The sequence below is a fragment of the Halichoerus grypus genome, chromosome 2, assembly GCF_964656455.1.
Source record: "Halichoerus grypus chromosome 2, mHalGry1.hap1.1, whole genome shotgun sequence".
NCBI classification, from domain to species: domain Eukaryota; kingdom Metazoa; phylum Chordata; class Mammalia; order Carnivora; family Phocidae; genus Halichoerus; species Halichoerus grypus.
In genome coordinates this window covers 149,605,455-149,633,392 of record NC_135713.1, presented here as the reverse complement: position 1 = coordinate 149,633,392, position 27,938 = coordinate 149,605,455, and the positions used below count along the sequence as shown (strand labels likewise).

Sequence of the window (27,938 nt, the reverse complement as noted above, 5' to 3'; positions counted from 1 at the left end):
CGGCAGGCTCTCTGTTAAGTAGTGGTTCTCCTACGGGATAGACACACAGGTCCTGGGCCCCAGAATGTCCGGCCCACACGGAGGGGCTTGCTCCAGGGCAAGATGGAGACAAGCGGGGGTGTGGTCCTACTGCAGAGGGGACCCTGCAGGACAAGCCAGCTGCCTCGCACTGCTGTGGATGGGAGGCCTATGGGCTGGGATGCTAGTCCTTGCTGAGGGAAGGCTGGGGGCACCAGGAATCCCAACCACATGCTGCCCCCACACCCGAGTCCCCAGCACACTCCGGGCCTTCTGGCTGCAGAGCTCACTTAGCAGGGCCTCCCCACCCACCCCCTCACTGGATGCAGAGCACTCAGCCCTGGCTAAGCCTCATGAAGACAAGGAGCCCAAACCCTCTACATAGGCAGGGTCCCGGGGATGCCAGCGGACAGCCAGGACAGTACCACACCCACAAGAGCAGGAGCCGCACCTGGGACACCTGAGGCCACGAGGCTCCGCGGGAAGGTGACCTGTCCCATGCCACACAGCAGCAGAGCTTTATTTCTGGAAGGCGCTGTGGAAAAGACTGCCTGCCTTCCATGCCGGTGCCTCGGGGCCCCGCCTGATGCAAGCTTCATGCCCTAAAGAGAGGCAGTGGCGGCAACGACCTCCTCCAGCTGCTGGAGGAGCTCCCCCGGCTGCAGCGAGAACACGCTAGCGTCCACTCTCTGGAAGTCGGGGTGGGCCACCACGGAGGCCAGCACCTCTGCGATCCGGCTGACATCAAAAGCAGCCTGCTGGGGGCCCAGCCCGCTGCCCGCACTGCCCTCCATGTCACCAGGGCCCATCTCTTTTGCCAGAAGCAGCAGCCTCCTTTCAGCGATGATCTTGAGAAAGTGGTAAAATTCTTCAAAATTGATCCCGGAGCAGGACCTCATGATGACCTGGCCAGAGAGGAGCACCAGTGAGGCGTGGCTTGCTCGCAGCTCCAGGCAAGTGTCTGAAGACTGTGGGCAGGGCCCAGTCCCTGAGGATGGGAACAGACACCCGAGAGCCAGCCAGCGATAGGTCTGAGTCCTGCAAGCTGGAAGCCGCAGCGACCTGCCTCAGGACCACACCGACCGTCACACAGGCAGGCTGGCGGCTACCATGTCCCCAGGACCACAGCTCTGACCTCACGGACCAAGCCCTCCTCTGCGAGTGCAGGCTTCCCTGAGGGCCGGCCCACGCCCTCCCGCCCCGCGCCCTGGTCCTGGAGAGCCCCTCCCGGTCCCCCCCTCCTGCCCAGGCTGGCCTACCTGGCAGTGACGGTCCCAGTCGGGCATAGTGTCCCTCCACTGGCTGACCTCCCGCCCCGCGCCCTGGTCCTGGTGAGCTCCTCCCGGTCCCCCCCCCTGCCCAGGCTGGCCTACCTGGCAGTGACGGTCCCAGTCGGGCATGGTGTCCCTCCACTGGCTGACCTCCCGCCCCGCGCCCTGGTCCTGGAGAGCCCCTCCCAGTCCCCCCTCCTGCCCAGGCTGGCCTACCTGGCAGTGACGGTCCCAGTCGGGCATGGTGTCCCTCCACTGGCTGACCTCCCGCCCCGCGCCCTGGTCCTGGAGAGCCCCTCCCGGTCCCCCCCCCCCCCCGCCCAGGCTGGCCTACCTGGCAGTGGCGGTCCCAGTCGGGCATAGTGTCCCTCCACTGGCTGACCTCCCGCTGCACGGCCCGGAGCTCCTGCTGTAGGAAGTGCCACATACTGGCCAGGTTACAGCCGTTGACCCAGTTGTGGTTGATGGAGATGGTGTCCTCCTGGAAGGGGCGGGCTGTGGGTGCCCCGTGAGTCCACACCAGACCATCCCCAAGCCCTGTCCCGAGGCCCCTGCAACCCTCCTCAGCCAGGAAGGGCTGCTCCCGTCTCCCGGTAGGTGCTAGCATGAAGAGGGGGCTGGGTCTTTCTGAGTGCACAGCTAACCGAGAGCAGGGCTCCCAGGGGAGCTGGGGAAACTCCACAGTGGATAAGGACCCACTGCTGCCCAGGGAAGAAAGGTGGGAGGTTGGAAGAAACGGGCTGGTGGCCCTTCTCCAGTCTGTGCAGTCCCATACCCAGGCTCTCTAGAGGGCAGCCTGCCCACTGTGGGATCAGGAGGGGTGCGCCTGGCCGTCTCTCTGTGGAAAGGCATCTAAGAACGTGTCAAGGGTGAGGAGTGTGCTGGGTAAGCCAGGGGCAGATGAACGGGGAGATGGACACTCTGGGCTTGGGGTCAGACCAGTGGGACCCCAGGGCGTCTCCCTGACCTGTCTGGGCCACATTGCACGCATATGCGGTGGGGTGTGCCCACCCTACCAGGTTGTGGACTTGGTGGTGCCACCCGCTGGGCACGAAGACCATCTCGCCCGCCTCCTGCGTGAGCTCCAGGGGTGGGCTGCAGTGCTTGCGCATGGGGTACAGGCGGCTGTCGAGCAGCGCGGGCGAGGTCACGTCGTAGGGCAGGGCACCGTGGCAATCCCGAAGAGCTTCTTCTTGCCCCGGAGGGAAGAAGAACCACTTTTTCCTCCCACAGATGTTGACAGACCAGCTAAAGGAGCGGAAGATGTCAGCGTGGAACGGTGACCTGTGTGAAACCTCCTGTTGGTGCCTACCGAACCAGAGGTGGTCTGGTTCTTCAGAAAGGCTGGCCGAGGACATGGGCCCCACGGGCCCCAGAGCTCACACCTCCCCCATCTGAGAGCCCCCAGGGGCAAAGTGGGTACGGAGGCTTGGAAATGGGACGCCTGGAAGCCTTCCCCACACCTAGGCGTCTCTGAGAGGCTCTGACAGAGTGGACAGGGTTGAGGAGAGTGTGCGGGGCAGGGACAAGGCGCAGAGAAGAGGTTGGGAGGGACGCATGGTACCAGGTGCCAGCAGGCCCCATGTAGATAAAGCGGTAGTCGTCCACATCCAGGGCGTCCCAGTACTCATTGAGCCAGTCGGATGAGAAGTACACGGGCAGGGTGAACACGTCCTCGGCCGAGGCGTCCCTGCAGGGAGTGACAAGAGGCTGGGGCAGGAGTGGCCACCTTCTGGCCCCTGTGCCCCGAGCACGAGATAGCCAGAGGTTTGGAAGGACACGAATGACGCTGAGCTGCCTTCCACAGCCGGCGTCCACAGTGAGGCTGGCCACCCTGCGCTAGTCCAGCCACATGACCACAGCTCCAAGCGACCCCACCTGAGCCCTGTGCAAGGGACGAACGCCCGTCATAAACAGAGGAAACGACGTTGGGGGTGTTGTGACGCCGCTTAGATGACCCGTGCAGGCGGCACCGCAACTGCTCCAGACCCCTGTTGCACCGGGCCCGGAATTGCAGCCTCTGGTTGAGCTGGTGCTCTAAGTGCCTCACGTGCCTCACGCTGTTCTCCAGAACCTGTGGGCCTCGTCCACGCTCTCGCCGTCTGCCGAGTGGATGCACGACCAGTGGCCCAGGCACTATGGCCCATGTCCACTGAGGTCCTTCTCCCCTACCCCACAGCCCCCCACTCCTCCTGGTCCAAAAGCCTGATCCCCACACACAGGAGCACACCAACCCAGCCCCAGAGAGAGCGAGCTCTCCCAACGACGCACTGGAACAGCTTCTGGAGTAGCTCACACGTCACTTATGGTCAGAGGCCATGATCAGGGAGAGCCCGAGGAGCACCAAACCACTTGTAGTGCCCCAGAACTGCCTCTGCAGGATGTCAGACTCCCACTTATCCCTCAAATCAGATTTCACGTCCCCTAGAGCCGCCTCTGCCTGCCTGGCCTCCCTCTGCTCTGTTTATTCTGGGGTTTCCAGGGAAAATTCGTAATATTCAGTCAAAACTGACCTTCAAACAATGGACAAGGATGTCCCGTGTAATACCTAGAACACACTTATTGCCTATTTGAAGCCCACACCCACCATGCAGGAGCACTGGGTCTAGGAGTCCTATGTGCTGCTGGATCAAGAGTCCCTGGGGGCCACAACCAGGGTCTGGGTGTCCCTGATCCACCCCCTGGGGACAGCTCTCCCTGCCAGACAAGACGCAGTGAGGCTGGGAGCATCCAGGGCATGCCGGTGCGAGATGCTCTCGGATGGGTCTTGGGAATCGCAAGGGAGTGACTCACTGTAATACCCTTAGTTTCCACATCAGCAAAACAAGAATTCATTCATTCACTCGTTTATACAAAACTCTTCGAGCCCGTACTCTGTGCCCTGCACCAGGTGGTTGGGGTGTGAGTAGGTCGGTCTCTGCTTGTGACCAGCACACTGCTGGGTAGGGGAACGGACACAGCACCCAAGGACCCCCTCTGAGCATGGGAACAAAGCAGACGGGGTGTGGCTGCCCACGAGTGTGAGACATGTCCCAGAGGGCCGTCGTTGGAGCTCCCAGGGTGGAAGAAGGGTGTGGTCGAACCACAGAAGGCGTCCCTGGACAGGGCAGGCGAGTCGCTGGTCCGTGATGGAGATGCTACACAGGTCGGGCACAGCCTTGCTGGGAAGACGACCGAGAACGTGAGTGAGCAGAGCAGGGTGGTGCAGGGCTTGGGGCAGCCGGGGTGCGTCGGACCTGCCCTGAGCTGGAACAGCGGCGCAGCTGACAGGAAGGGCACAAGCTAGGTGCGGCCAGTCAGAGGGGGTGCAGCCCGCAAGGATGGTTCTAGCAGCCAGGACACACGGGTTCCCACCTGACGCGGCGTGGCCGGCCCTGCGATGGGGACAACCTCCAACCACGCTGCAGGAGCCAGATTCGTGCACGCCCTGCAATTCCCACCGGGGGCACGACGGGCTGCTTTGTGCGCCCAGGTCCGGGGGAAGCGGCGCCCCGCCCCGCCCCCTTTACCTGCACAGGTGCCAGTCCTTGAGGTAGAGGCAGCCGCGCGGCGAGGAGTAGCCCCCCTGGATGTAGTCTTCCCAGTAGCTGATGTAGTCTCGGAGGAGCATGTGCTCCTTGGGGTTGGAATTGTACTCCTGGACCCCGCAGTTGGCCACAGGGACGACCACGTCTCCTGAAACGAGAGGCCGTCGCACGCTATGCGTCCTCCCCCGGACGGCTGCTCGCGCGCGCTCCGCACTTACCGTAGTTCCGCAGCAGGTGCTCGAAGGCCGGCTTCCCGCCCGGCGTCACCCAGCGCCTGCGGCTGCCCCAGCCCTCGGTGAAGGAGCTGGAGAAAACGCACGGCACGTTGGGCAGCAGGTAGCCCTTGAAGAAGTCGGCGTAGGAAAAGGAGTCCGGGCTCTCGATGAAGTCCACGCGGCCCGGCGTCGCGCCCGCCCCGCCCGCGGGCCGTCCGCGGAGGCGTCGGAAGTGGCTCTCGGCGAACGCGCGCGTCTCCCTGTCCATCCCCGGCCCGGCTTGGCGCCCGCGCTGGACCACACGGCGATGGGAGACGTCCGGCTCCCGGGGACGCCGCAGCCCGGCGAGGGGCGTGGGCCCGGCACCCGCCTCAGGCCTCCCACCTCCCCGCTCTTCAAACGGGGAGATGAAAAGGAAGTACTTGCTACAACTACTTCCGGAGCAGACGCTGTAGCGGACACAGGCTGCGTGCCAGCCGGAGCGAGAACCGCGCGGCACAGGCCCCCCCTGCGATCGGCCCGGCGCGGCCGAGCGGAATCAAGAGAATGCGGCCAGAGTTCCTGCCCGAGTACGAATCCCGGCGCGCCGGGCCCTGGGCGCACGCGCATAGCAGCCTGCGGCCCTCGTTCTGCGCAGGCGCGGGAGCGGCCCACAGCGCCTCTGGAGCGACTGGCTGGTCTGTCCGGCGTTCGAAGCAGCGCCAGATCCGGGTCTCGCCGTCTTCGCATCTCCCCAGGGACTCGGGTAAGCGGCACCCCCAGTCTGCGTTCGGGCCTGTGCCAGAGTCCTCCCGACCCTCTCCCAGCTTAGTCCCGCCTGCTACTCTTGCCGCAATGAGAACCTTTCCTGTTCTGACAGAGAGGCCCCGGGGCCAAAGGTGGGGTCCTGCGGGGATGCTGGGGGCCCAGGGGGATGCTGGGGGCCCGGAGGGGACGGTGGGGACCCGGAGGGGATGCTGGGGGCCCGGGGGGGACGGTGGGGACCCGGAGGGGATGCTGGGGGCCCGGAGGGGACGGTGGGGACCCGGAGGGGATGCTGGGGGCCCAGGGGGATGCTGGGGACCCAGGGGGGTGCTGGGGACCCGGAGGGGATGCTGGGGGCCCGGAGGGGATGCTGGGGGCCCGGAGGGGACGGTGGGGACCCAGGGGGGTGCTGGGGGCCCAGGGGGATGCTGGGGATCCAGGGGGGTGCTGGGGACCCGGAGGGGACGCTGGGGGCCCAGGGGGACGCTGGGGACCTGGAGGGGACGCTGGGGGCCCAGGGGGGTGCTGGGGCCCGGAAGGGACGGTGGGGACCCGGAGGGGATGCTGGGGGACCCGGAGGGGATGCTGGGGGACCCGGAGGGGACAGTGGGGACCCAGGGGGACGCTGGGGACCCGGAGGGGACGGTGGGGACCCAGGGGGATGCTGGGGACCTGGAGGGGACGGTGGGGACCCAGGGGGATGCCAGAGACCCGGAGGGGGTGCCGGGGACCCAGGGGGACGCCGAGGACCTGGAGGGGATGCTGGGGACCCGGAGGGGATGGTGGGGACCCGGAGGGTATCCTGGGGGCCTGGAGGGGGCAGTGGGGACCCGGAGGGGATGCTGGGAACCCAGGGGGTGCTGGGGACCTAGAGGATGATGAAGGCCTGGAGGGGATGTTGGAGATCTAGAGGGATGCTGGGGCACTGGAGGGGATATTGGGGGCCCAGGGGGATTGTAGGGACCTGGAAGAGATGCTTGGGGCCTAAGGGGATGGTGGAGGCCTGGAGCAGATGGTGAGGGGCTGGCGGGGGAACAGGGGACCTGAAATGCAGGTGTGGAGAATCAAAGGTGAGTGTTTGAGGCTGCACACCGGCAGGACGGAAATGGGGGGGTGTCTGAGTGGGGATGTGGTAGGGGTGACATGTCCGGGTCTGAGCATGTTAGAGAAAATGTTCTGTGAACGCCAACCTACCCCATCAGTCTGGAAAGGAAGAACGCAGGCTTGTTGCTACGGGAGCTTGGCAGATGACGTGTATGTGGAGCGTGTGCGGGAGAGTACAGATCTGGGCAGAGCTTCATACATCTCATATGTGGTCAAGCACAAGAAGGAGCAATGAAGACCTGTCATCTCCTTGAGGGAGAAGCAGATGCATCCTGTAGTTTTGCACCTGGTGAGAGATGTCTGACTCAGTTCTGGAGCGATGCATTTACAGCTCTGAGTTGGCGACCGTGCCTTGTAAAATCTGGATGCCACTTTATGTCATTCCTGAACAAAGGGGACACTCTGAGTGAAGGGGAGGGGTAGATGTCGCTCTTTTATTAAATGAGGAAGATGCTACCCTGTTTACTTTTGCGGGTGGGATAAGGGAGTTCTCCCCAGTTGGGACTCTGAGCTTTGGAGAGGGGCTTGAGGGGGACTCTTTCCACGTATCCTAAAGCTTACCCAGAAGGAGAGCAGGGAGGACGGCAGGGGGGGAAAGGCAGAGGAGACGGGGGACTGGGAGGAGGATGAGTTTGGGAGTGTCCGGGTTCTGGGCGGGGCTGAGCACACCAGTGAGGTGGGCTGGTGGAGCAGCGCGAAGGGCTGTGTGATCCTGTGTGTGCTGGGCTGCCTTCCCAGGCGGCCTCGCTGTGCCCGGGGTGGCCAGGTGTGGAATTCCTCACTGGGCCAGTGGGTGGCATGAAGTCAGGGAGAACATGTGGGGCGGTCAACGTGGAGAAGAATCCCCCCTAATCCCATCCACACCGGACTTTACAAGACAGTTGGAAATGCAGCTATCTTTCCAGGCATTCCTTCATTGCTTCCTATTTTATGTCTGTCTCCCCTCCCCCCTCCCCCCCCCCCCGTACACACACACACACACACACACACACATCTGTATTTTGTACGTGTGGAAGTTTGTGTACGTAAGCTTCTGCTGTTTTTAGGCTTTTTTTTTTTTTTTTTTAATCATATATTGTGGACATCTTGCCACAAATCGACTGGGTCCTCGTTAATAATTGGATTTCAGTTGTGGTGAATGCAGATCATGGAAGGCAGTTGGGAAAAGTGGGAAGCAGAGTGTTTGTCACTGTCTGAAGCTTGAGAAAATGTGGTTTAAAGTGTGTCTTGGGAGAAATGTGAAATTGAGATAGTTGTTGTCTGGGAAGAATCCTGGGAGTCTGGCTCCTGAAGCTTGGTTCTTGAAACCAGGTTTCCTGAAAAGGGGGAGGCTTTGGGCCAGCAGGTCCACGTGCTCCCCAGGATTGTTGAGGCAGCTGAGCCAGGAAGCCAGGGTAGGAGATGGGACCCCATGTTCCGTGCTGTGCTTCCTCTAGTCCACACGGTGGCCCTCTGGTGCTGGAGCTGGACCACAACATGGGCTGTGTCCCTCGAAGGCCCCTGGAAAGCAGCCCTGGCATCGTCTGGGAACTGTGAGAGATGTCCTTTTTGGGCCCCACTCGGACCTACTGAGTCAGAACGTGGGGGGCAGGATGCTGCTCCGAGCCTTGACGTGCCCCAGCACTGCGCTGTCCACACGGCTGGAGGGGACTTTCATGCTAGGGCGTGGTTGGAAATGCAGCGGGAGTAGGGAGAGATCCTCGTTCTCCTTTCCGAGGGTGAGAAGGATGGTGCATGCCATGTGAATGGGCCGCGTTGTGGCCCTGAGACGCCCGCAGCAGCACACTTGAACCTCCCAGGTTGAGAGTGGGAGCCTCTGAGGAGCAGGAGGTGGAGGTAATGGAAAAGGTGGCCGCCGGCGCCGGGAGACACTGCTCCCACTGTTCTGCCTCCAGGCCTCCTTGCGTTCAGGAGTCCTTGGAACTTGTGTAAAATGTTGCTGGGTCTGTTCCTTTGGAAACTGACTAAAAATAGGGTGTTTACTTGATGCTGAGGCTCAGTCCAGGGCTCAGGCCTGGTGCAGGCGCTAGGAGACATCCATGTACAGCAGAGCCGTGTACAGAGTGCGGGGCGTCGTGCGCTCCATCCACGTGCCTGCTCACGTCTCCCCACGAGCATCCCTTGGGGTGCTGCCCCAAGATCTTCCTGTCGTCATTCAGCTCCATTCCCAGGGTCAGCGCAGGTCGACGTGGGTTCCGGGCTATAACAGGCGAGGACTGAACAAGGCCTCCAGGAACAAAGCATAGATCAGAGACCCGGGTCAGTGGTGGGAGGAGGAAAGCCGTCCATGGTGGACACAGTCGCTGTTTCCACATTTTTACCTGGTGCCCACGATGTGCTGGCATTGTGCCCAAGGCACCCTCCTCCTTAGGTTTGCCTTCTCCAGCATGTAGACTGAGCCTGTCAGCATGTAGGCTCCTGGGAGCTGTGGCAAGTGCTGTGTGGTCAGCGAAAGGTCTGTTACAGGGGAAAGGGAGCCCCTGGAGCTGGCCATGGGGTGTGGGGTGCTGGGGCAGGAGAGGAGAGGGGGCCCCTGAGGCACCCGGGGCCGGGGGTGGGAGACCAGGGAGGAAACATGCTCTCCCTCCAGAGGGGCAGCTGTGTCGGACAGAGGTTAGAACACACAGAGGTGGGCATTGCATTTGGCCACCTGGAGGCCTGGGCAGAGCAGCGTGTCCGGGGCTGGGGGGGTACCTGGCGGTGGGAGCCGCAGCGGGTGTGTCTCTTGGAGGAGCGGTAGCTGGAGAGGGCTGTGGGGATGTGGGGAGGGGGCACTGGTCTGTCGGAAGGTGGAGAGCTTAGGGCGTCTGTGCAAACTGACGAGAGGGTCTAGGACAGGGGAGGGCGAGCGAGGTGGCCCCCTGTCTTGTGAATGAGGACAGCCACACCCCTTTGTTTCTGTGCGGTGGCTGTCTGCTCCCGCCGTACGCCAGCAGGGTTGCGCTCTTGCAGCGGGGACCGTGTGCTCACAGAGCCTAAGGTACTTGCCGTCTGTGCCCCAGTGTCGGAAGGACGGAGAGGTCGGTGTTGCTGGAAGGGGTTGGGATCGAGGGCACAAGAGCGAGGGCCGGCCTTGTAGGGAGCAGGGGCGCTGCTTCCTGCCATCGGTAGGGCAGCAGGGCACAGGTGGGACACCCGGGGACAGGTGTGGCCGGTGAGTTCACAGCTGAGGGAGAGGGAGGGCGTGGGCATGTTGTTCCTGCTCTGGCCCTCCCCTTCATCTTGGTCACTGCGTCTGTTGGGAAGAATGCCGTGGAGAGGTGTGGTAGGAAGCATGCTGGCCGCAGGTTTCTCCGCTTGCTTTTTCCTGGAATCCTCAAACCCGAGTGCTGTTCTCACAGTCCTCACGTGCAGTACCTTAGCGAGAAGTGTTTCGTTTCTGCTTCGTTCCTCTTTCCTTGTCCTTCTCTCCTTGTGTTTTTTTTTTTAAGATTTATTTATTTATTTGACAGAGACACACAGCGAGAGAGGGAACACAAGTAGGGGGAGGGGCAGAGGGAGAAGCAGGCTTCCCGCTGAGCAGGGAGCCCGATGGGGGGCTCGATCCCAGGACCCCGGGACCATGACCTGAACCGAAGGCAGACGCTTAACGACTGAGCCAGCCAGGCGCCTCAGTGTCCTTCTCTCTTTGAATTCTAGCATATTTCAGAGCTGCTGTTGTCCTTCGGTCTTCAGTCATTTGAGTGGGGGGTAAACAGGCCCAGAGGGTGAAGGAACTTTCCATGGTTGTAAAGCATGCAGAGCGGAGCTCCTCAGACCCTGCAGTGCCACACTCTGTCTCTCTGGAGCATGCATGTCTCATCTCGCTTGGAGCTCGGGAGTCCCCCGGGGCCCAGGCTCTTGTTAGTAGGGACCCAGGCTCTAGCTGCAGCAAGCTCCCCAGCACTGGACAGTGGTGAACAACACGGGCCCTGACTCTCTCTGCGGGTTGGACAGTTTGTGGCGGTCGGGTGGCTGAATGGCAGGAGGGTCCCTTCAGCCGGGAGGACCAGGGTCAGGCCGGCTCCAGGTGCTGACCAGGCACCCAGCCTCCGACCTTGGTCTTGGACTGGGAAACACCAGAAACTGTGGGTAGTATTCCCTGGTTCTGAGAGTAGAGACCTTCCCACCCTCCACAGTCCGAATGACTTCGGGGGGCGCCGCGGCACAATGGCCCCAGCGGGTCTGTACCTGTAGAGGACCCAGGCCAGCAGGCCACAGTGGTCTGTGTTTGTTTCAGTGTCGGGTGGATGTCCCTCTTGCTGGGGAGAGAAGTCTGAGCAGGCCACGTTTGCTTTCTGGTTCCCTGTGTCCAGTGAGAGACCTCGTCCCAGAGGAGAGGACGCCGTGCTGCGTCTGTGCCCCAGGTGGTCGTAGGACTTGTGTGAAAGCTGTCAAGCAGGTAACTCGGTGTTGTGTTCAGCAGGTCTGAACTGTGGGTTGGCTGGCCCTTCGGAGAGCCCTCCTGAGGTCACACGGCGAGCCTGCTGTCTGGTGGCTGCCGACTCTCCAGGCACTTGGATTCCGTGTAATTAGGAAGCTCCATGCGATGCAAGCTCTTTTCTTGTCTTGCCCAGCCGTGGTTGCTTGATGTGGCATCGTGGAGAAGTCTGGGTCTTTAAAGTATAACTCAGTGAACAAATGCAGAGGGTTTCTGTGGACGCTGAGCTTCAGGAGCCGGGGACGATGTCAGTTTCGGCACCTCGGTGCCTGCCGTCCCGCATGGCCTGGGGGCCTCGAACCCATGGCCACGATTCAGAGACTCCCACGCTTCTCAGTATCGTAAGAGGTAATAGCAGTGATTTGTTCTCCCGCGTTTACAGATGAGGTTATGCTGTAACTGTGTGTGTGCATGGCGTGGCGGGGGGGGGAGTGGAAGACAGGCCCCAGTACAGCTGGACCTCTGCACACAAGGGAGGTGCACGAGGCATTCCCAAGTCTACTTGTAGCCAAGTCCTCGTCACGTACTTGTGCTTGACCTTGCACAAGGTTCTCCTCCTTTCCTGGCTTTGTGGGCTTATCTGGTCAGTGAGAGGGGCGCACGCGGTGTTCTGTCAGGATTGTCTCACATCCATCATGCCTGACTTCCTTACCGCTGTATAAAACTGTACGTACAGATACGTACGTGGAGCTAGATAATTACGTAGAACTTGATGAATTTGTGGGCCATGCAAGAAGGGAAAGGTCTGCCTGTAGGATTATTTCCTTTATGATGAAGATTTCAAGAGGAGAGTGTTAGTGTAGGAATATGTGAGGACTGTGTATTGGTGGGGCTGTCACAGCAGAAGTGGTGCTCTTCTGAAGGATCCTGGGGCGGCATCAAGCCGTGGACCCTGGTTCGGGGGGGGTGGGCCTCCATCCTGCCTGTCCTGGGTGGTGGGAGTCCCCGGTGTACTCAGCACCCCGAGCTGTCCTACTGTCTGTGGTCCAAGTGTGCTGACACGTGCTAGCCTCACCCATCCGCTAACCTGTCCCTCTCCTCCAGAGGCAGAGTGGCCGTGGCCGTGGGGCAGACCAGCCTGGGAGCCAGATGAGCAGAGAGATCTGCGTGCACTCCTGGCCTTGCTCCTACTACTTAGAGCCGGAGAAACGATGGGTTCCTGGAAAGCTTTCATTAACTTCTCACTCCCTGAGATTTGCAACTGATAAAACCGGGGAGGCCCTGGTCAGCTTCCCCCTGTCTAGTGTGATTGAGATCAAGAAGGAGGCTTCTCACTTTGTCTTCAGTTCTATCACCGTCCTGGAGAAGGACCACCTCAAGCACTGGTTCAGCTCCTTGCAGCCCAGTCGGAATGCGGTCTTCAGCATCATCGAGCATTTCTGGAGAGAGCTGCTGCTGTCTCCGTCGGAAGCACCGCTCCCTGTGACCAAGGGGAAGCAGCTGACTGGTCTGATGGCCTGTTCCCAGAAGCGCCTGGAAGAGACGGCCCGAGTCCTCCACCATCAGGGCGAGCAGCTGGACAGCATCACCAGGGGCCTGGACAAGATGGAATCTGACCTGGACGTCGCTGACAGGTACAGGGGGCGCTTCGGACACACGGGCCACGCCCCTGCGGTGCGCGGTGACGCCGGGTGGGCATTGGTGGGGGACACGTTCTGAGCCTGGTGCAGAGCTCCAGTCTCGTGTGAATGAGGAAGGCTGCCTCATTTCACCCTGGGGCGGAAACAGGCCGAGGGGCCTGGTCACACGCACGAAGGTGCTGTTCTGCGTGGCCATGTGGCCGCAGGGTTTGAGCTGGAGCTCTGTGGCTCCAGGGGCCGCTGGCTGCGCTGCCACACCGGCCGCTCCCAAACCAGGGACCCCCTGCTCTTCTAAACACTGGAGGCCCGAGGAACTTTTGTTTATGTGGCTATGTGTGCCGACACGTTGAAGAAGTATTTGTCCGTTGAAGAAGTGCGATAATGAACCCGTGACCTAGTAACGGAAATAACTTTGTCAATGAGAAATAGCTTTGATAAAGCAGACGTGTTTAGTGGGAAGAGATGGCCGGGTCCTCCCGCCTGCTTCTGCAGCCTGCGCCCTGCCCCCCAGCCGGGTTATCCTGTGTCCCGGGGCCTCCGGGCGCTCCCTGCACAAGCAGGAGAGTGAGGGCGAAAAGCCGAGCAGTACCATGGTGCTGTTGTGAAGAAACAGACCCCCGGGAGGGTCCCAAAGACCCCAGTTTGCCAAGCACTGCCCTGACTCTAAGCCGTGTGCAATGTGAAAGGGGTTTTAGTGCCTGGGAGGGCTGCCTCAGAGCTCATGACGGGGTGGCAGCCTCTCGTGGTGGGCCCTGAGCGTAGGCAGTGCTGTCTCACATCAGGGACACGTGGCCACTGGTGCTGAGAACCCCTGGCCCCAAGTGACCCCAGTCTGCAGTTACCACCTGTGGCTATTTTGGGATATTCTTTCCTAAGTGCCTGCATGGTGAAAGGCCTAGTGCTGCAGGGAACGGCCCCAGATCTTACCCTTAAGAGGGGTGCCTGTGGTAACTGAGGTGGAAGGTGCTCCGACCTCTGAGTTTTGGTCCTGGGAACATAGCTGGGCAGTTTTCGCCCTTCCATGCCATCATGGGGCGGGGGAGGTCATGGGACTGAGTGGTGGGCAGGAGTGATGTAGGTCACTTCCGGACCTGGTCTCTGAAAGCCTCCCACCCCATCTGTGTGCTCTCTTCCCCTCACCTGCTGGTGGCATGCAGAGAATCCTCCCTAGGACTCAGACTTGAACTGGAGTTTGGGTCACCACACGGCATCCCAGAGCAGGCCCGACCCCAGCCCTCCACTGGGGGGCTATGTCAACATTAAAATAATAAAAATCTAGGTTTCGATGATCTAGTTAATAAGAATTAAAAAAAAAAAAATTAAAGGAAGAGTACACAGTACCAGCTGGAGGATAGTGAATAAGCGCTTTCACACACTCCTAGTTGGAAATGTCTGTTGGTTAATCCTTTCGGAGAACAATCCGGCAATTTAGAAATGTTCTTTTAACAAAAGGCCAAGTGATGGGGCCCCTGGGTGGCTCAGTCGTTAAGCGTCTGCCTTCGGCTCAGGTCATGATCCCAGGGTCCTGGGATCAAGTCCCACATCGGGTTCCCTGCTCAGCGGGAAGCCTGCTTCTCCCTCTCCCGCTCCCCCTGGTCGTGTTCCCTCTCTCGCTGTGTCTCTGTCAAATAAATAAATAAAATCTTAAAAAAAAAAACCAAAGAAACCGCAAAAGTGAGAAGATGAACCTGAGGCTAGAGAAAATGCTTGTAGCATCCACTTGTATTCTCACCCAGGGATTCATACCCAACTAGGTAGAGAGCTCATATGGCAGAATGAGAAAAAGCCAGTTCGGTAGAAAAAGGGGCAGGGGCCGTTGATTGGAGTGTAGGGTCGGCTGCCGTCACGGAGAGCCGCAGATCCCGTGGCTTACAGAAGCTGGGAGGCTATTTCCCCCACACAGAGGTGCAGAGGAAGGTCAGCGTCCCGGGCAGGTCGAAGGCTCTGCTCTGGGTCACGCCCCGGGGCCCCATGTTGGCTCCGTGGCTGTGTCAGAAGCTGTTGGCAGCACTCTTCCCAGCCAGTGGGAAGGGGGCACAGGGGGGCCAGGGCACAGGCCTTGTTTTTAAGCAGATGAGCCCGGCCCACGAGAGGGAGGTACTGGCGCTCCAGTACTTAGAGAAAGGTAGATTGAACCAGCAAGTGTAGATGTGGGACAGCACCGACTGACCGTCAGGGTGTGGGTCGGGACGAGACGTCTCGTGTCGCTGTCACCGATGGGACTTGGCTCGGCCACCGGCAGGACCTAGCTAAGCCGAAGGTGCACAGACCCCATGAGCAAGCCCGGCGTGTGTGGACGGGCACATTCACTGAGGCAGCTATAGGCGGTCGATCCTCAAGGGGATGCAGTAATCAGTCACTACTACTGTGTAGTTTTTGAGTGGAGGTGAGGTCCGGAGCTGACGGCCAAGGAAGAATGCTTGAGATGTCTTCAGTGCAAAATAGTGGTTCTATTAAAGCACGGGGACAGGACCCGTGGGCGGAAAGAGCTGCTGCTGGGGGTTATGAGGAGCTATACTTTGGGGTGGGGTGGGGAGTAAAGATAAGGGAGGTTCCAAAAGGATCTTCATCTGCTAAGGACGACACGGGCTACCAGAGCCCTTGCTGTTGTCAAACCAAGGAGGTTTTTCCTTGTAGCCAGGCATTAACAGGAACACAGTATTTGTCAGTAGGCTGCAGGGTATAAGACAAATAATTTTACCCTCCTTTCCTTCTGCCTTTGTTTCCCACATCACTGCTGACTCGGATTCAATACACTGATTCCTGTTAGGTCTGCACGGACTGACTTGGATCCACCTCAAAGCAATGTTAATAACGCAAAACCAAGTTGAAGGTAGATGTATACAAAAGCACCATTTATAAGAGTTTTTAAATGGGCAAAGTAGCAGTAAAGGAAAAATGCAGGGAGCACCGAACTGCAAAAGCCCGAGCTGGAGGGGCATGCACAGGGCCACACGTGCCGCAGTTCCATAGCGAGCTCCCACAGAGCCACCAACGGGTGCTCCTCGTGGGGGTCTCCTGGCTCATGGGGGTCATTGGCACGGGTGTTTGGTGAGCATGTGATGTGGTTCTGCCTTTCAGTTTTAAAGTGTGTTCCTTCTGGAACTCCCGTTGTCTGGTTCTCGGCTGTCCTGGATTGATCTTCTGATAGCGTTCTCATTTTTCACCTTGTCTTTTTGTTCTACTATTTCTTGAGTTTCATCTTCCTCCTACCCTTCCATTTTTGGGATATTTTTAATTTCTAAGATTTATTTTTTAATCTCCAAATGTTCCTTTTGAATAGCAGCCTGTTGTTGCTTTGTGGGTTGGCTGTCCTCTTATCTCTCAGGATTTTCTGGAAAGCCTCTTGCATAAGGGCCTGGGGTGTGCCTCCCGGCTTGGGGGAGGCCTCTGCTCCCACTTCCTGCTCACAGCTCACCACGCCCCCTTCAGTGGTGACCAGACGGAGGTGGGGCCTGGCAGCACCAGGTCGGTTCTCGTTAAATGAACTTCCAGTCTGTTGGGTTTTGAGGCCCAACTTCACACCTGTTTTCAGAGGTCCTGGTATTCTGTCTTTTTCCACATAGAGGGTTCTTCAGTGGGGATAACTAGATTCTGGGGTGGCTGTGCCAGGTGGTGGCCCTTGGCCACTGAAGACAAGCGGGGATGGTCACCATAATGGACAGCAGAGCCAAAGCTGTGATCAGAATAGTCTGACTCCGAGAGACCTGTGTCCCTGGAGGAGAAGTAGATGGGCAGTTGACCCAGTTCTTTTTTTTTTTTTTTTAAGATTTTATTTATTTATTTGACAGAGAAAGACATAGCAAGAGAGGGAACACAAGCAGGGAGAGGGACGGGGAGCCTGATGGGGGCTCGATCCCAGGACCCCAGGATCACCCAGGCGTCCCAGTTGACCCAGTTCATACTTCGGCTGGGTCAAGTGAGCAAGCCTCTAACTTGAATTAAAAAGCAGTCATGGCCCCTGAATCAGCACCCAGACTTGAAGACCGAGTTTGCAGGCCCAAAACCCCTTGAATGATGGGGACGCTGGAAGGACCCCAGTTTGCTGCTAAAAGTTTGCACCTTTGGGGGCGCCTGGGTGGCTCAGTTGGCTAAGCGTCTGCCTTCGGCTCAGGTCATGATCCCAGGGTCCTGCGATCAAGCCCCACATCGGGCTCCCTGCTCTGTTGGGAGCCCGCTTCTCCCTCTCCTCCCCACTTGTACTCTCTGTCTCTCCTTCTTGCTCTCTCAAATAAATAAATAAAATCTTTATAAATTAATTGATTAATTAAAGTTTACACCTTTGTTCTTTCTCCCAGCCTTCCCCCACGGGACTTGTGGCATTTAACCAGGGTAGCTGTGCACTGGGGAGCAGGAAGCAGTCAGACTTTTCGGGACCCCTGGATGCTGGAACTGACCCGATGCCAGCAGACCAGTCAGAGTAGGGGCTTCTGGGGGTCAAGGGATCAGTGGAGTTCTAACTCAGGTCTGCCTCATACTGTCACAGTGGGCCCAGTAGGCCCCGAACCCATCCCAGTCCTGGAGCACATCATCCAGCAGCAGGCAGAATCGCACACTGGTTCCCTGACCTGTGCAGTGTGGGCTGTTCTGGTGGCCAAGCCAAGTGGGAGCCTCTGGACTGCCTAGAATAGTAAACTCTTCTTGGAGGGATTTCTGAGATCAGTGCCCCCATCAAGGACTGTAAGGGTGCGTGGATAGCGAGCCCTGCATCATCCTCACTCAGCTCACTCACTCGACAGTGCAGAACAAAGATGGATTGTCTTAAACTTCCCAGCTGGTACTCTTAATTGCAGTTGCTGTTCCAGATGCTTGAGCAAATGAACACATCCTCTGGAACGTTCTATGCAGTGGTCTGTCTGGCAAATGCTCTCTTTCCCTGCTCTTAGGAAGGACCACCAGATCAGCTTGCTTTCAGCCACAAGGCCAGCAGTGCGTCCGCATCGTCCCACCTCAGGGGTGTACCAGCTCTCCAGCCCTGTGTCATGCTTTATGTCACAGGGCCCTTGACTGTCTCTCCCTTCACAGGATAGCATGCTGGCCCATTACATGGGGGATACCATGCGGACTGGATCAAGTAAGAAGTAGCAGCTACTCTAGATGCACTGGAAAGATGTTTGCTTGTCAGAGGTGGGAAAGAAATCTGACAGAAATTAGGGACTTTCATCCTAATTGAAATTTCTAGGGCTCCATTGGAGTGGGGCTTGCTGAAGTATCTCTTTTACGGTGAAGGATAGATTTTGCATCTGGCTCTTCCTACAACCAAAAAGAAGACACACTTGGGGCATCTGGGTGGCTCAGTCGGTTAAGCGTCCAACTCTTGGTTGCTCAGGTCACAATCTCAGGGTCATGAGTTTGAGCCCCACATCGTGCCCTACACCCAGTTGGAAGTCTGCTTGAGATTCTTTCCCGCTCCCTCCCCCTCTGCTCTCCCCCCAACTCACACACATGCTTGCGCGTGCACTCTCTCTCTCTCTCTCTGTCTCAAATAAATAAATAAATAAAATCTAAAAAAGAAAAAAACAAAACTAAAAGGAGACACGGCGCCTAGTGAGCCCCTTAGCATTTTGGAAGCAACATACTCTTCATTTGGGTGTGCTGCTCTGGCCAGTTACCAAGTGACTTGAAAAGTTGCTAGTTTTGAGTGGGGCCCGGAACAAGAAGGCTCTGTAGCGGGTCCAGGTGCCACCTGGGCCACATGATCCAGCAGATCCAGTGGCGCTCCAAGTATCTGCGGTAGACAGAGGTTCTCTTTGGAGCCTTTGCGGACCTTTATAGGGAGTCACAGTGCGTGCCTGTAGGATTTCAGAGCAAAGCCCTGCTACAGATGAGGCTCAAGCAGGCCCTGAAAGCATAGGCTAGGTCACATGGCCCCCACTCCTGCCATACCGCCTTCTGTCTCCCAGCCTGCACCTGGGGCACATTCCCTACACGGGGAACACCCTACAGTAATTGACTGAGGAGGAAAATAGTGGAGCCTGGTTTACAGATGGTTTTGTGCAATATGCAGGCATCACTCAGAAATCCTCCCAGTGGGCCGAACTTCAAGGCCTGCACCAGAAAATTCATTGTGTTGGGAAGGCAGTCTTGTGCGTAAAGTCTTTGGACGCACTCTCAGCCTCATAAGAATGGGTTTTAGGCCTGGAACACATAGCCTGTGCCAGGCTTATCCCCTAGTAGGGAAATGGCTTTCCCTGTTACAAGCTCAACCAGTGCTCTCTTGTTCTACAGAAGCATGCATGTGAGTGGCTCTCAGGCACACCCCCAGTCTTCCGTATTTCAGACTCCATAGTTGTGGGGGAGGGGTTGGTCCTTGAGCTGAAGCATTAGAGGGATGTACATAAGCCAGTTGTCCTGCATCGGCTGCCAGGGGCACCTCCTGGCCGTGAGGTACCAGTGCCTACTATTGGACCTGATTTTGTTCTGTCTCTTCTCCATGTGAGTAAAGCTGGGTAAGGCATTGCTCCATCTAGTGCTTGACCATGTTGTGTTCTGTGGTAACTCCAAGATGGCTGTGAGCAGACGTGTTTGGAGGCCCCTGAGATTGGTGACCGTTGTGTGGTACTCTACTCAACAGTTTCCTTGGAAGGAGGAATGGCTAGAGGCTCAACTGCATACTTACTGGCTGTGGCCAGTGGTTTGGCTGGATGTTTGGGGAATGGAAGAAACATGATTGGAAACTTTATGACAGGGAGGTCTGGGGTAGAAGTATATGGATAGACTTCTCTGAGTGGGCCAAAGGCAAAGATGTATCCCATGTGAATGCTCACCAGAGTCTCTTCAGCAGAGGAGGATTGTGATAATCAAGTGGATAGGATGACCTTTTCTCTGGATACCAGTCAGCCTGTTTCCCCAGCATCTCCTGCAGTTGCCCAGTAGGCCCATGAGCAAAGTGAGCATGGTGACAGAGATGGAAGTTATGATGGGTCTCAGCAACATGGACTTCAACTCACCGAGGCCAGCCTGGCCACGGCCACCGCTGCACACCCAATCTGGAGACCAACACTGAGTCTCCAGTATGGCTCTATTCTCTAGGCTGTTCAGCCAGCTACTTGGTGGTTGGTTGATTGATTACATTGGACTACTACTTATTGTGAATCTCTTGAATGTGGCAGGTCGCTTGTCTCTTCCTGCTTTCAAAACTCTGTTTTTGTCTTTGGGTTTCAACTCTTTAACTATGATGTATCTCCGTGTGGATCTTTTTAAGTTTATCCTTCTGGGGGAGTTGTTGAGCTTCTTGAATGTGTACATTCATGTCTTTCATCAGATTTGGGAAGTTTTCAACCATCGTTTCCTCAAATTTTCTGTCCCTTTCTCTCTCTTGTCCATCTGGGATTCCTATAATGCATTTATGTATGTTTGATGGTATCCCAAAGGTCCTTTAAGCTCTGTTCATTTTTCTTCCTTCTTTTTTCTTTCTGCCCCTCAGACTGGGTAATTTCAAAGGTATTACCTTCAAATTCACTGATTCTCTGTTCTCCCTGCTCAAATATGCTGTTGAATCTCTCTGGTCAGTTTTTCATTTCAGTTACTGTATTTTTCAGCTCTAGATTTTGGTTCCTTTTCTTACAGATATTCTTGTTTTGTTCAGACATTTTTTTCTGATTTCTTTCGGTTAGTTGTTACAGTTTACTTTAGCTCATTAGACATATTTAAGATCTTGGTGTAACATCTTTGACTAATAATTAAAATATTAGAGGTTCCTCAGAGATGGGAATGGGCCTTATGAATGGGCCATACTTCCTTCTTTCTTTGTATGTTTTGTAATTGTTTTCTTGAGAACTACACATTCTATTATGTTGTGGTAACTCTGTTATAGACTAAGTATTTGTGTCCCTGAGATTCATATATTGAAGTCACCCCTCAGTGTGATGGTGTTAGGAGACAGGGCCTTTGGGAAGTGATTAGGTTTAGATGAGGTCATGAGAGTGGAGCCCCCACAGTGGGATAAGAGGAAGAGGCTGGACATCTCTCTCTGCTGTGTGAGGACACGAGAAGGCAGCCATCTCCAAGCCAGGGAGAGAGCTCTCCCCCAAAACCAAATCTGTTGGCACCCTAATCTTGAACTTCCCAGCCTCCATAACTGAGAAATCAGTCTGTTGTCCAGCCATGCGGTTTGTGGTATTTGTTACAGCAGCCCGAGCTGACTGATTCAGTCTGGAAACCTAATTTTCCTACTCCTTGGAGATTGGTGGTCTTTGCTTATTGAGGGTTGGGGCTGACCTTTGTGTTTTTTCCAAACTATTTTTGTAAACCATGTCTTTCTTGTGTGTGGTCGTTGAAATTTCTCTTCCCTTGTCTCTCCATTCTTAGGTATCTGGCTCCCATGAAGGGAAGAGGAAATAGGGCTTGTCTCTTTGAATTCTCTCTAGCTGGAAAGCTGCTTCAGTTCATGGTGGTTGAAACCTCTATGCCAGCCTCTCTGCGATCAAAAGCAGCAAAAGGGCCCCATAGAACTCGAAGAAAACAAACTTGTATATATATACTAAAAATCTGGATTATATGCTTCCTACTTCCTGGAATTCCTTATCTCTCTTTAAATGAAATGAAGACAAGTTGGTAACCCGGTTTTGCTATCAGGAGTTTGCTGGAATCTAGTTGTAAGTAGTTTGGTTGTATTTCCATTGGCGTCTGTGAGTAAATAGTGTGGCCTTGGTGTTCACGTGTTGGAAGATGGCACTCTTGAATGACAGTTTGGCTTTTCACAGTTGAGCCCTATGTAGCTCAGCACTTTGAGGATGTTTTCCATTGTCTTCCTAGTGTATGTTATTGCTAAGTTGTGTAGGATTGTGGCTACTGGTTTCCCCCTATCCTAGATATTCTGATGTTTTATTCTGAGGTGTCTTCGTAGATTTTTTTTAAAACAGCCTTCTCGTTTACATACCGTAAAATTTACTCATTGTATGTGAACAATTCAATGATTTTTGGTAAATTTACAGAGTTGTGCAGATATCACTATAGTCCAATTTTAGGACATTTCTGTCACTCCCAAAAGTTGCCTCAAGCCCTTTGGCAGTCACTCTGTTCTTGCCCTGCCCAGGTCACCACTGATGTACTCTTTCTGTGTAGATTTGTCTTTTCTAGAGAGTTCACATATGCATCATGTTTTTGAGGTTCATCCTTGTTGTAGGATATATCAGTACTTTGTTACTTTTTCTTTTTTCTTTTTTTTTTTTTTTAAAGTAGGCTCCATGCCCAGCATGGGGCTTGAACTCACAACCCTCAGATCAAGAGTCACATGTTCTACTGACTGAGCCAGCCAGGCGCCCTGTTGCTGTAGATTTCTGGCTAATATTCTGTTGTATGATCTATCACATTTTGTTTATCCATCGACCAGTTTTGATGGGCATTTTGTTGTTTCTGCTTTGTTGCTATTATGAATAGTTCTGCTGTGGACGTTTGTTTTCCTTTCCCTTGGGAGGGAAATTGCTGGGTCTCTTTAACATTTTGAGAAACTGACCAATTGTTTTCCAAAGTGGCTGCACTATTTTACATCCCCACCAGTAATGTGTGAGGGGCTCCAGTTTCTCCACAACCTCACAACACTTGTCGTCATCTGTCTTTTTCATTGTAACTCTCCTAGTGGATGTGAGGTCGTGTCTCACAGGGTGGTTGACTTCCATTTTCCTAGTGATAATGAGCATCTTTTCATATGCTTTTTTTCCATATGTATATTTTGTTTTCAGATTCTTTGACCGTTTTTTATGTGGTTGTGTTTTTATTGTGGAGTTTATAAGAGTTCATTATAGAAGTTTGTAATGTTCTTATAGAGTTCTGGGTAGAAGTCCCTTTATCAGATACATGATTTGAAAATATTTGCTCCCTTTCTGTGGATTGTCATTTTATTTTCCTTTTTTTTTTAAGATTTATTTATTTATTTTAGACATGGAGTGGGGAGGGACAGAGGGAGAGGGAGAGAGAGAATCTCAAGCAAACTCCCCACTGAGCACAGAGGCATGAGCCCAGGGGGCTCAGTCCCACAACCCTGAGATCATGAACAAGAGCCAAAATCAAGAATTAGACGCTTAACCAACTATGCCACCCAGGTGCCCCCATTTTACTTTCTTGAAGATATTTTTTGAAACGAGAATTTTTTTTTTCTCCAAAGAATCAAACACAATTTATTTTCGAACTAAATAAGACAGATTGAGTAAAAGAAAGTTTTATCCTCAACTTTCGCAATAGAAATTTTCTCCTCAGACTGCATGTTATCAATTTTAAGTCCCATCAGTGGCCATCGTAATATTCACAAAGGCTGTACAAATTGTGTCATTTGGTTGAAGAGTCAAGTTTGAAAATAACAATCTTTCCACTTTTTGTGCTTTAGATTTTTTTTACAGTAATCTCCGTGGGAATGTAGGGTTTGAACTCATGACCCCAAGATCAAGAGCCACATGCTCTATGGACTGAGCCATCCAGGTGCCCCACTTTTGTGCTTTAGAACAATTCTCAAAACACGTTATGATGCTCCCAGCTCATAACTGTGCAGTTAATTTTTTCTTCTTAAAATAACTTAGAGCAAGAGATTCATTTACTTATGTAATATATATATTCAAAAAAGAACTCATCCAGTTCCTCCCGTATTCATGGTGGGAAAAACTAGTCCAACCCAAGAGATGTAGCAAAACATCTGTGTCCTATTTTGGCATCTCTGTTTTAAAGGACCAGAGAAAATCCTTTGTTGTTTTCATTTTGGTTTCAGCGTAACAGTACCAAATGTCCTTTTCTTCCTCCCGATCTTGATCTAGCATCCAACATTGATCTTTTATATTCAAAAAATGAGCTTTCCAGAGCTTCGCAGTTTCCCTTCTTCAGACACTGCCAAGCAGACTTCCCTCCCTGGAGCATGCGGTCTGACTGTGGGAGACGACTATGGGCCCTCTTCGTGGCCACATCCTCGACTCCTCCTCGGGATACCAGCATCCCAGGGCCTGATTGCATCTCTCATGCCTCTGGCCCAGACCTGGCTGGGTGCAGGCCTAAAAGATTTAAAGTGTATCTCTTCTTCTTTCATCATTTTCCTTTGGTGTCATATCTGATTCATAGCCGAATCCAAAGTCACAGAGGTTAACTCTTTTTTAGCCTTTCTGTTTAGGTCTGTGATCCACTTGCAGTTCATGGCATGAGAAATGGGCCCAACTTCTTTTCTTTTTATGTGGATATCCAGTGGTCTCAGCAATATTTCAATTTAGTGTTTCCCCGTTAAATTGTCTTGTCGTCCTTGTTGGAGACCAGCTGACCCTACGCATAAAGGCTTGTTTCTAGACTGAGTTCTATTATTGATCCATGTGTGGACCTTATGGCAGTACCGCACCATCTTCATTTCCATAGCTTTGTAGTAAGCTTTGCACTCAGGTAGTGGGAGTCAACCAACTTTATTCTTCTTTTTCAAGATCGTTTTGGCTATTCTGGGTCCCTTGCATTTCTATATGAATTTCAGGATTAACTGGCCAGTTTCTGCACAAGAGCCAGCTGGGATTTTGATAGAAATTGGACTGAACCTGGAGCAGTTTTGCCATCCTAGCAATGTAATTATTAGTGTGGTGTAAAAACACTTAAATCTGCTGTTTTATTTTTTGTGTTACTTGTTCCCTCTATTGCTCATTTTTTTTTCCCCCACCTCCTGTAGGTTACCTGAATATTATTTCAGAATTCCATTGTGATTTACCTACACTGTTTTGAATGTATGTTCTTACATATATTCTTCATTGGTCACTCTAGGTATTACGTTGTATATGCATAATTGGTCACAGTGTGCTGGTGTTGCCATTTTTTTTTAAAGATTTTATTTATTTATTTGACAGAGAGAGACACAGCGAGAGAGGGAACACAAGCAGGGGAGTGGGAGAGGGAGAAGGAGGCTTCCCGCGGAGGAGGGAGCCCGATACGGGACTTGATCCCAGGACTCTGGGATTATGACCTGAGCCGAAGGCAGCCGCTTAACGACTGAGCCACCCAGGCGCCCCTGGTGTTGACATTTTACCCAATTGAGCGGTGTGTAGAAACCTAACCACTGTCTTTATGTCTGTTTACCCTACCAGATTCATATAAATCCTCTGTAAGTTAATTATCTTAACTTCATTTACCTATTTGAAAACCACATCAATTTTGTAATTTTTACTTCAAGTGCCATACATATTTTAGCCAGCTCAAAAGAAAAAAGCAAGTGCATTTTATTTCCCTATATTTTTACTCTTTCTGTTTCTCTACCCTCCTTCCTGATGTTCTAGGATTCCTGCCCTTACTAGTTCCTTTCTGATTCATCGACTTCTTCGAGACATTCTTTTAGGGCAGCAATTTCTTTGTGGGTTTTCTTCCTCCGAGAATAACTCAATTTCCTCTTTATTCCTGAAGAAAAGTTTCACTCAATGTGGAATTTTGAACTGACAGTTCTTTGAGCACTGAAAACCTTTGTGCCACTTCTTTCTGGCTCCATGGTTTCTGACGAGAAGTGCGCTGTCACTCGAATTGGTTTTCTCCTGTAGGTGAGGTCTCTCGTGCCACTGTCAAGATCTTTTCTTTGTTTAACATAACTTCACGGTAATTTCTTTGGTTTTATGCTGTGTGGGTCTGATTAGGTTTGTTTTTTACCCTACGGGCTTATGTCTTTTTGCCTAACTTGGGAAATGTTCAGCCATTATTTGTTTGAATACTTTTCCAGCCCCACACTCTTTCTCTTCTCCTGCTGGAGTGGTGGTGATGAGTGTTCAGTCTTTTGTTTTGGACCCTTGGGTTTGTTGTCATTGTTGTTTTTAGTATTTTCTCTCTGTTGTTCAGATTGAGTAATTTCTGTTCTTTGATCTTTAATTTCACAGATTCTTTTATCTCTCATCTCAGGCTGCAGTCTACATTTACCCATTTTTTATATCGGTTATTGTATTTCTAAGTTCAAAAATTCCCGGATACTTTATTGTGTCTTCTGTTTCTCTGCTAAGACTTTGTGGTTTTTAATTTATTTCCAGCATGTCCATAATTGCTTGTGGAAATACTTTTATGATGGTGCTTTAGAATTCCTGTCCAGTAATTCCATCAGTTTCATCCTGGTTTTGGCATTTGCTTGTATTTTTTATTTAAGAAGAGATTTTCCTGGTTCTTGGCATGGCGATTCTTCATTGTATCCTGGACATTTTGGGTATTAAGACTCTGAATCTTGTTTTTCTGTTTTAGCAGAGCTTTCCCTGACACAGTGCCCAGGAGTAAGAAGCTGTTTCCTCTTGGGGCACCTGGGTGGCTCAGTGGGTTAAGCACCTGACTCTTGATCTCAGCTCAGGCCGTGATCTCAGGGTGGTGCCATCAAGCCCCATGTCAGGCTCTCATGCTGGGCGTGAGAGATTCTCTCTCTCCCTCCCCCACTCTCTCTCTTTCTCTCTTAAAGGAAAGAAAGAAAGAAGGGAAGGGGAAGGGAAGCTGATTCCTCTTACTGCCATGTGAGGATGAGAGCCCCAATTTCCCACTTGGCCCTTGTTTGTGCCTTGGGGTAGGAACAGACACCTGTTGCTGCTGGCTGGGAGTGGGATTTCAGGCTTCCCCAAAACTGTGCCCTAGCTGGGAGAATTGGGGGGGTCTTGTTACCATCCCCTTCTACTGAGCCAGTAAGGTTTCCCTTGTTACTGATGGCTCTTCATGTGGCCTTCTCTACCACCGTCCCACTTAGGGGAAGGACCCCTAGTGCAGCCAGGTAAGGGTGGATGTCGAGGCTCCTCACGTACCTTTTCTGACACTACTCCAGTTAGGGGAAAGCACACCACAGTATAGCTAACTGAGGGTGGACATCCATGCCCCCCCTTTTTTAAATTTAAGTATAGTTGATACACAATGTTCTGTTAATTTCAGATGTACAACATAGTGATTTGACAAGTTAATGTTACACTCACCACAAGTGTAGCTACCATCTGTATTGGTATTACAATACCATTGTAATTACAGTACCATTACAATATCATTGACCGTATCCCCTATGCTGTACCTTTTATCTCCATGACTTATTTGTTCCATACTGGAAGCCTGTATCACCCACTCCCCTTCATCCATTTTGCCCCTCCCCCAATCCTCTCCCCTCTGGCAACCATCAGTTCTCTGTATTTATGGGTCTGTTTCTGCTTTTTGTTTGTTCGTTTGCTTAGTTTTTTAGATTCTACATATAAGTGAAGTCATGTAGTGTTTGTCTTTCTCTGTCTTATTGCACTTAGCATAATACCCTCTAGCTCCATCCACATGGTTGCAAATGGCAAGACTTCATTCTTTTTTGTGGCTGAGTAATATCCCACTGTGCGGGTGTGTGTGTGTCACATCTTCATTATCCATCTAGGGAGACCCTTGGGTTATCTCCGTATTTTGGATATTGTAAATAATGCAGTAGAGATAGGGGTGTAGATATTTTTATCGCTAGTGTTTTTATTTTCTTTGGGTGAATTCCACTACCCAGTAGTGGAATTATTGGATCATATGGTAATTCTGTTTTTAATTTTTGAGGAACCTCCTTACTGTTTTCCAGAGTGGCTGCACCAATTTGCATTCCCACCAACGGTGTAAAGAGGGTTCCCCTTTCTCTGCATCCTCACCAACACCTGTTGTCTCCTGTGTTGTTAATTTTAGCCGTTCAGACCGGTGTGAGTTGATATCTCAATGTGGTTTGCATTTGTATTTCCTTGATGATGAGTGATGTTGAGATCTTTTCATGTGTCTTTTGGCCACATGGATGTCTTCTTTGGGAAAAGGCCTATTCAGATCCTCTGCCCATTTTTTAATTGGATTGTTTATTTGTTTTGGTGATGAATTGTATAAGTTCTTTATATATTTTGGATATTAATCTCTTATCAGATGTATCATTTGCAAATAATTTTTCCCATTCAGTAGATTGCCTTTTTGTTTTGTCAGTGATTTCCTTTGCTGTGCAGAAGCTTTTTATTTTGATGTAGTCCCAACAGTTTGTTTTCACTTTTGTTTCCATTGCCTAAAGAGACATATCCATAAATATGTTACTAAGGCGGATGTCAAGGCGATTTTACTTTTAGGAGTTTTATGGATTCAAGTCTCACATTTAATCCATTAATCCATTTTGA

The 27,938-nt window shown here is 53.2% G+C and overlaps 2 protein-coding genes across 19 annotated transcripts in view; one reads left to right on the top strand and one right to left on the bottom strand.

The window, feature by feature from the left end:
• Nucleotides 1–517: 517 nt before the first annotated feature.
• Nucleotides 518–5,517, bottom strand: JMJD4 (jumonji domain containing 4). 13 transcript variants are annotated; one of them, XM_078067726.1, is made up of 8 exons: nucleotides 5,035–5,456; nucleotides 4,799–4,964; nucleotides 4,163–4,663; nucleotides 2,854–2,979; nucleotides 2,306–2,573; nucleotides 1,672–1,698; nucleotides 1,278–1,325; nucleotides 518–923 (listed from the first exon to the last, which is right to left on the bottom strand). In XM_078067726.1, exons 1-8 carry the CDS (start codon nucleotides 5,297–5,299, stop codon nucleotides 621–623), a joined length of 1,704 nt encoding a protein of 567 aa, XP_077923852.1. In that variant the 5' UTR covers nucleotides 5,300–5,456; the 3' UTR covers nucleotides 518–620. The 13 variants fall into 13 exon arrangements, with proteins under 13 accessions (XP_077923852.1, XP_077923849.1, XP_077923858.1 ...); XM_078067723.1 differs by having other exon boundaries at nucleotides 1,672–1,770; nucleotides 5,035–5,455; XM_078067729.1 differs by having other exon boundaries at nucleotides 780–923; nucleotides 1,672–1,784; nucleotides 5,035–5,457.
• Nucleotides 5,518–5,622: 105 nt separating this feature from the next.
• Nucleotides 5,623–27,938, top strand: part of SNAP47 (synaptosome associated protein 47) — a 46,235-nt gene continuing 23,919 nt past the window's right edge. For 2 of the 6 annotated variants that reach the window (XR_013445913.1, XM_078067735.1), the window contains exons 1-2: nucleotides 11,114–11,260; nucleotides 12,344–12,873. Coding sequence is in view for 5 of the 6 variants with exons in the window: in XM_078067735.1 (XP_077923861.1) it covers nucleotides 12,389–12,873 (485 nt within the window). In the remaining variant the exon portion in view is untranslated. Of the gene's footprint in view, nucleotides 5,777–7,145; nucleotides 7,169–11,098; nucleotides 11,261–12,343; nucleotides 12,874–27,938 lie in introns of those variants that run through there. The other 4 variants (XM_078067737.1, XM_078067736.1, XM_078067734.1 and 1 more) reach the window with 4 other exon arrangements.